This window comes from Papilio xuthus, unplaced genomic scaffold, assembly GCF_000836235.2.
Source record: "Papilio xuthus unplaced genomic scaffold, Pxut_1.1 DF827714.1, whole genome shotgun sequence".
Lineage (NCBI taxonomy): Eukaryota > Metazoa > Arthropoda > Insecta > Lepidoptera > Papilionidae > Papilio > Papilio xuthus.
The window spans coordinates 3077402-3085178 of NW_013530935.1; the positions used below are offsets into that span (position 1 = coordinate 3077402).

The 7777-nt window shown below is 32.2% G+C and overlaps 1 protein-coding gene across 2 annotated transcripts; it reads right to left on the reverse strand.

Moving 5' to 3' along the window:
* Positions 1-224: 224 nt before the first annotated feature.
* On the reverse strand, positions 225-4478 carry LOC106116637 (apyrase-like). 2 transcript variants are annotated; one of them, XM_013310527.1, is made up of 11 exons: positions 4349-4478; positions 3707-3929; positions 3221-3418; positions 3019-3149; positions 2784-2931; positions 2440-2566; positions 1864-2018; positions 1631-1721; positions 1028-1174; positions 613-779; positions 225-368 (listed from the first exon to the last, which is right to left on the reverse strand). In XM_013310527.1, exons 1-11 carry the CDS (start codon positions 4450-4452, stop codon positions 231-233), a joined length of 1629 nt encoding a protein of 542 aa, XP_013165981.1. In that variant the 5' UTR covers positions 4453-4478; the 3' UTR covers positions 225-230. The 2 variants fall into 2 exon arrangements, with proteins under 2 accessions (XP_013165981.1, XP_013165982.1); XM_013310528.1 differs by having other exon boundaries at positions 3707-3909; positions 4349-4446.
* Between the last annotated feature and the right edge of the window lie 3299 nt (positions 4479-7777).

A 7777-nucleotide genomic window follows, 5' to 3' on the forward strand; every position in this document is an offset into this window, starting at 1 on the left:
ACTTTGCTGTATAGTTGCTGTCTTGTGATGTTTTTTCTTTTTTGTCACATTATATGGCTGCAGGTTTAACATATTTGACACACTAATAGAATTAACCACTCTTACCGAGTCAACTAAACTTGTACTATAACAATTTATTTAATAGTGGCGTTAAGGCTAACCATGAGTTTTCTTTTATTAAGTGTTTCGGATGAGTAATTAAAACTGAATTTACTGTATAAATATATAATTTAATCCAAACAAGGATCCTGTATTTGTATTCGGCCATCGACATCAATGAAGACAGGACTTAGCTTCTCTATATAGCGAATTAATAAGTCATAATCCACTCCGACTACTTCTACGTTTCTTCTGTTTTCCGCAATCATCTAAAAAAAATGTTTTTAAAACTACATAGATGGTATATAATATTATGTATCTAAGTTCTCTTCTTCTATATCTAAGTTATTGGCTGCTTATTCGCGTGAAATTAAAAAAAAAAGGTTTGTAGCCTACGCGTCATTCTAAGCTGTAATCAATTCCTGATTCAAATTTTATCCAGATACGCTGAGCTGTTCTGTAGTTCGCTTTTGGTGTAACGTTAAGGGTTTGTTTTTAATTGCAATTACTTACATGGAATCCATCCCCGCCGTTAGCAATAAAGCTTGGAGCAATCATTCTATAGTACTTATTTAGTTCTAGAGGCTCGTATCTCGGTACTGGACAATCAATACATCGAATAGATACACTTTTTACTCTTTGATTGACTGGATGAGATCCGTTAAAGATTGGACGCATACCTATAAAATATACAAATAATTGTAAACATATTCCTTACAATTTTGTAATTTTTAGGCTCTACTTCAGCTTCATTTACTACCGTTTTTCTAAATATACTGAAGCTATTTTCTTCCATTACAACAGTGAAATAAAAGTAGCAAAAATATAACACTGATATAGTAAAAGATAATTAACTGCAAGTAAATCAATAATAATTAAAAATAAATTGTTGTAAATAGCATTAAAGAACTAAATAACTTGTCCTTACCAGATATTTGTAACATTCTCGCGCCCGGGAAAGGTACGTTAGCGACCGAGTATTCCAACATCTCTAAAATATGGTCTCCGCGTAGTTCGAATACCTCTATGTTGTTTTCAAATGGCGTCGATAATAGAACTGTCTCGAATGTTATCACTGAAAACCAATATGCAACATCTTTCTTTAAGATATTCATTTTATCATAGTTTATTAACAAGATGTTCATTATTATTTCTATAAGCTAAATATAGTCGAACCTGGACAGGCGAGAGTCATTGTCCATTTCCGACAGATTACATTCAAATGCGAGAAAATCAGGTTAGAAATCACTATAAGCGAGAAATATATCACGTTACTTTCTTTAGACATTATTAGTTAGAATCCTTTGGCGCGAATGGCAAGCTTTCATTACCAAGCCAAGTGTCAGAATGATTAGTGAGGGGACATAAACATCGACATTCTAGTAAGGCTAGTGTTGTGCCAGTACACTGACACAGTGTCGGATTTTCTTCCTAACACTTTGGACTCTCATTTATCAATTTTCTACTGTATTTATAAAGCTAAACACTGCTACTAAGTACTAAGCATCAGCATCAGCAATGAAATACAAACCTCCTGGCTCCATATCCACTCGTATATCTCCCCTATTTACGACGCAAAAATGTGCATCGATCCATTTGTCGCCTTTTGCTCTTGGTATCATCTGTTAAATTGTCACCGTATTTTATCTAATTTTTGGCAAAATAATTTTTTTGGGTAAAGAAGCCAAAGAAAAAAATCACAGATGTAGAAGATATAAATATCCCGACAGTCTAATCATGCAAAATATAAATGACAAAACTTACTGCATCCATATATGCGTCGCAAACAAAGCTTCCCAAGTTGCATTCGGAGCAAGCGCATCTCGATGACAAATGAACTAAGGAAGATCCAATTTTCCGCGTAGCCATCTCCCTGATCTCAGGAAGATACTGATTTATTTTCGCCAGTACATCAGGAGCTGCAAGAATATAGTTGAATTTTAAAACAAATATAGCTATTTTTATCCAAAAAAATCTTTCAGTCTCAAACTAGGCATAAACCAGAATTGCAATTGTCAAAATCTTACTAATATTATAAATGCAAATGTTTAGATGGATGGATGTTTGCTTGAAGGTATCTCCGGAACGGCTGAACGGATGTCGCTCAAATTTGGTATAGATGTAGAACATAGTCTGGAAGAATACATAGGCTACTAATTTACTTTGTTTTTAATCCCGCGGGGATAAAGTCGCGGGCGACAGGTAGTTACTTAATCATTTCCAACTATGTTTCAATGCGCCTTTAATAACCACTGAATTATTTTCTATCCAAATCTATTTAGTTACTTCAAGATTATATAAGAATGTTCATAGCAAAAAAAATGTTTTAAATTTTTTTACCTTGTATAACTTCATTTCCGAGGTAAGAAGGTTGACCTTCCCAATTAACGAGATTCCCCTGATCATCAAAGTGTAGTTTTATTTCTCCTAAGTATTGAGCATGTGCTGCTGCTTGAACAATCAATACCTATAAAATAAATTTTAAAAATTACATCTTATCAAAATCGGTTTAGTGGTCTAGGGACAAAATAATTTACATACATACAAACTCTCATAAATAAAAACAAACTCGCATAAGGACGAAAAACATTACCTTCTTTGTCAGTCAAGTTAATTATTAGAATTTATTTTAATTTGAATTTTAATAAATGAGCTTACATCTCGTAATTAATGCCCTTACTTACTGGTTTTAATCCTTGTCGAACTACGACGGGGTACGGTCCTTGGGGTCGAAATGTTGAGTTTTCTGGTGGATCACCGTTGTACAGCAAAGTGTGACTATGTCCTCCTACAACAATGTCTATGTATGGGCCTCCATTTTGAGCTATTTCCCTGTAAATATATAGTACCATAAAAAGGATTTTAACCACACAATAATTATTATTTGCTTTTCTTATTTCTTCTTTGTCTACCTTTTACCTGTCAATATCAATTCCGCAGTGAGACAATACTATGATTACATCAGTTCCATTTTCATGTAATTTCTCTGCTTCCCTTTTAACAGCTTCCACTTCATCCGTAAATTTCAAACGTCCTGTTGATGCTAGCTCCTACAATTAATTGGGCATATAAAAATCAATCGTATTTTTTTTTACAATATGAGCTAATATTCCTTACATACGTTAGTTGACGAAATAATTACTCCAATAATTCCAATTTTTCTTCCATTTCTTTCAACAACAATGCTAGGGTAATATAAACCTTGTATAGTTGGCTCCAAGTCATCGATTATATTTGCTGTTACAACTTTTGAATCCAAATGCTCCAAATAAGGTACAACTCCATCGATTCCATTGTCAAATTCATGATTCCCTAGAACCTAAAGGATTTGAAACATTATTTGTAATAGATGCAATAAAATTTGGCCTAAATATTAAAAACATTTCTGAATTTCACAAGCGCTGACTAAACTATGTCAAGAATAATCCATAAAAAACCAAATCACCACTCTCTGTGGTACAAACCATGTTTATGTCCTCCAAATCGATATCTCATCCACAATTTCACTCATCACTCCCATCTTAATCATGTCAACTTTCACTCAAGCAAACAATTTTTCCAAAAATCCAAATCCAAATATTTTTCCAAAATAATATTATTTACTCACATGAGCATCATGCGGTAGCATATTCATGAAGTCTTGGGTGACATTCCATCTTAGTAAGTTATACCAAATCGTACCCTGGAAGCTGTCACCGCCATTTAGTAGCAGTGAATCAGGTTCACGTCCCAAAGCCTCTCTCACAGCAGTCGCCAAGCGAGCAAAGCCGCCGGTACACGGTGCAACTGACGGATTACATACGCCACCTGCTGGATTTGTTTCAACAAACCTAAAATTACAAATAGATAAAGCATAGACTACATAGTCAATTAATTTTACTAATCTTAGAAACAAAATCATTAGTGGACACGCATTGGTTCGATCGAAATCAGCCAACTAATTTTATGTCACAAAAACTGATATCCTGGGAAGAAGATACCAACATTTTAAAAGTAAATGAAATTACTATATTAAATATGTATCTGAATTGGACTATTTGCATTATTGAATTCATTAGTGATAAAAATGTTCAAACAAATACCTGACCATAGTTCAATATGCGTATATCAGCAATGGTACTTTTAAACATTTTTACTACAATTAAATTAATTAATAATCAGGAAACATTTTATTGACAAATCAAATCATTATTAATTAATTTAATTATAGGTAACTTGTTACTATAATTGCTGTAAAATAGTTACATACCTCGCGTGAAAGTCATTATAGTGTAAAATATTTAACGAAAACTCATTTTCGGCAGACGAGACGGATAAAACAGTAAAAAATATTAATCCGATATTCATTTCCATATTAAAATTAATATGTAAAAAACGCTCTCGACTTTACACTCCAAGATTTATAATAATTTTGATAAGATAAATAAGAGCCAAGCTATATTGAAATCAGCGTATTTATGCACGTTTCAAATTATCTACAAAGATTGTCATTGTTATTTCTAATCTCACTTATCTTGAGGAGCGCGATACCTTAATTACATTGATTTAAGGCCCTTCATACACGAGGTAACCTAAATCTTTGAAAGTGAATTTATACACCGCGTCGCCAACATTTCTGTCAACGATAAAGACAGTGGATCGCAACCTGTTTGTCGTAAAAAAAGTTGCAATTTTCAAGATGGCGGCGCAAATTTATACAGTTGAAATGTATGACAGTTGACATACCTTTACTGACCGAATAGATGATTCGCGTCGACGATTCAACGTTATATATACGGAGACCGCGCAACGCAATTCTCGCGACGCAACCATACAGCATTAGTTTCGACGATTAACTTTACCTTGTGTACGAAGGGCCTAATATCACATTAGAGAATCATATGAAATCAGCACATACCAGCAACTTCGTCAGCGTGATATAAAAAATAGTCTTTGTTACAAACAAACAGTTAAAATTTTCAAAAATTATTTTATTAATGTAAATAACGCAAATATCTTTTGTTTTAAAATTACATACATTCCAATTATACAATATATATACTTATACAATATATATACATATATATATTATATGTAAATAGTTTTTTTGAGGATATCGCTTATTAGGCTTATCCTTTTCGCCATCGTGTGTGGCCAACAGTTTGGTATTAAAGTCTAAATAAGAATTTTGTTACTAAAATCATTCAACTGAAATTCAATGTTTCAAATAATCTTTCATAATATTTTGTACGTAAAATTTCGTCTATACAAATTACTGTAATTTTTTTCCGTCGAAAATGAGACTTTTGATATAAAGCTTTAGACTAACTAAGTACTAGACGTCCTTCCATGTTTATAAAATAAGAAGTTTATTTCACAACGCTGGAGATGAATTTTGAGCCCTAAATAATAACAATAATAAGATATATTTTTCATTGACACTGAATGTCTTAAGTTACGTTTTAATATTAGGGCGTATTTCTGAATTTGCCACTCATGTTGAGAAATTGTTAAACGTATGAGAAATAAAAAATCGCTATGAAAGCCCACATCTTTATAGCTTAGAATTTCATCTGAAGGAATAATTTTTAATGACTTCCTCTTTACTTTCTATATCAATAATATTCAAACAATGAAAAGCAAATCGATTAAATTATAATAGAGAATGCCCGCGATTTCATCAGCACAGAATTAAAAAATAGCCATTAACATATCTGGCATACCTGCATGCTTTAGCTATACCTAAGAAGGTACAGGTGTCCATTCCCGTCAAAATAGGTCCAAACGTACCGGCGATAATTTATAACAAACGCGGCCGTGTCGACAGACAGACAAACAGACACACAGATAAGAATTTTAAAGAACTAAAGTAACTGCCCGTACTCTACGTAAAATACCTAACTCTGTATTTTTTCTAGAAAACAACATTTAAAGGTGTACATCACAAAAGTGAACTTTTCTTGCACCGTAATAAAATCATTTTCCTTGTTCAATCAACTCATGACTTGATTATAATAGCTACGTTATGTTTCCGTACAATTTTTTTCGCCTTTCTGGTAGTAATAGTATTCTGTTGACAACTCAAACACAACTCTGTACGAACATAAAACAAATGTCACTCAACGTTCCCTTCATAAAGTACAGGCTGGCGACAGCTATTGTAATAAAGTGCAGCTGGCCGTACAAAACAATATTGAAGCTGCAATGCTACTGACAAGTTTTTTATTATTTTTTATATCATAAGGTGGCAAACGAGCGAATCGCTGAAATGCGCAATGACCGTTGCCCATAGACATACGCAATTGCATATGCGTTGCCTACCTTTAATCGACGAAGGAGAGGATGCACAGAAAGAAAAAAAATTCCATGTATCCTCTCATCCGGAAAGTGCACTTCCACTTCCCATCCTATCCTTATAAGAAAAAGGGCAGGTAGGGAGTCGCGGGCGACAGCTAGTTTGGAATAAATCGTTTACCGAGTTCATATATATTTAGCGATCTAGTTTCATCTTTTACTGAATAATAATTCTAAATACCACGTTTAAAAGTGTATACGCAATGGATTTATAATTCATATTGAGTAATGCGGTTTCTTAGAGAATGAACTAAGCGAGATAATTATCTAAGATAACCTAAATATATAAATGCTTGATAAAAAAAGGAAAGAGACATCGATACAAGATGAACCCATGATTAAGCATAAAAATTTTAACAACACTATTATCAGTTCTATAAGTAAACAAAAAGAATCATCAAAAGTTTCCAAAGACCTAATCTCTATATAACTAGGTTTAACAAACTAACAATGAAGTCGACAACTTGAGCGTAATGTTTAACTTGCGATAATTAAGACTTGACGGTAGTAAAGATTAATAGTTCTATTACCTTAACAATAACTACTATTTTTCAATAGCATCTCTTACAATTATGATATTTAGAAATCACACTATTTGTCGTATGTCTGTACAAGCCATGATACATTTAAAAACAGCGTCGGTACGGTAGCTACAAAAATTAGGAAGGAGGTCATAGATTAAAAACCGTCAAAGAATAACTTTTACAAATTATAGTTTAAAAATTTGTGTTTATAAAATATTTATAATAAAATAGCAATTTCTCATTATTAAAATTTAACAACAATAAGGAACTTATTGAAAATAAATTAAACTATAGGAACAACTATTTTGATTGAACCTCAAATACTCGTAGAAAATCGATAATTTACAACTAAATGTGAACAAAATTAGTTATAATTAAATATAAATTTGATAAGATATTAAAATAAGAATGTGTAAATATATTGAAATTTTAAAGTATTGACACTCTTTATTATTTCTTATTTAATAAGGTTTTAAGTACTGGTCATTAAATAAATAAAAATAAAATAAGACAAATAAATTTTGTGTAAAAAGTTTGCATAGGTATTTTGAGGTTATGTTGAAATAGTACTGGCCGTTTGTGAAGAGTAATAAATTTGACAGTAAATTAATTTGACATTTCTTAAAAGAAAACAACAGTCGAAGTTGATCGATCAATTGAAATGTATGTTTAAGTAATTTTAGTGTAAACTAGTTGGTGAATTGAGTTTTAGCTTTAAATATCTATAGTATGGATTCTCGATCCTCGTGTTTTTAATTCGGGTGAGTGGGAGACGCAACATTAGTTATGTAACCTTGTTTATTATTCACATCCGAGTGGTC

Excerpts from the sequence above, each read along its gene's own strand:
- LOC106116637 (XM_013310527.1), bottom strand. The coding sequence starts at position 4,452 with ATGGAAATGAATATCGGATTAATATTTTTTACTGTTTTATCCGTCTCG. Across the intron at positions 2,932-3,018 it reads TGCGGAATTGATATTGACAG|GGAAATAGCTCAAAATGGAG; the intron begins GTAAAAGGTAGA and ends ATATATTTACAG. Across the intron at positions 780-1,027 it reads GAGAATGTTACAAATATCTG|GTATGCGTCCAATCTTTAAC; the intron begins GTAAGGACAAGT and ends TATATTTTATAG.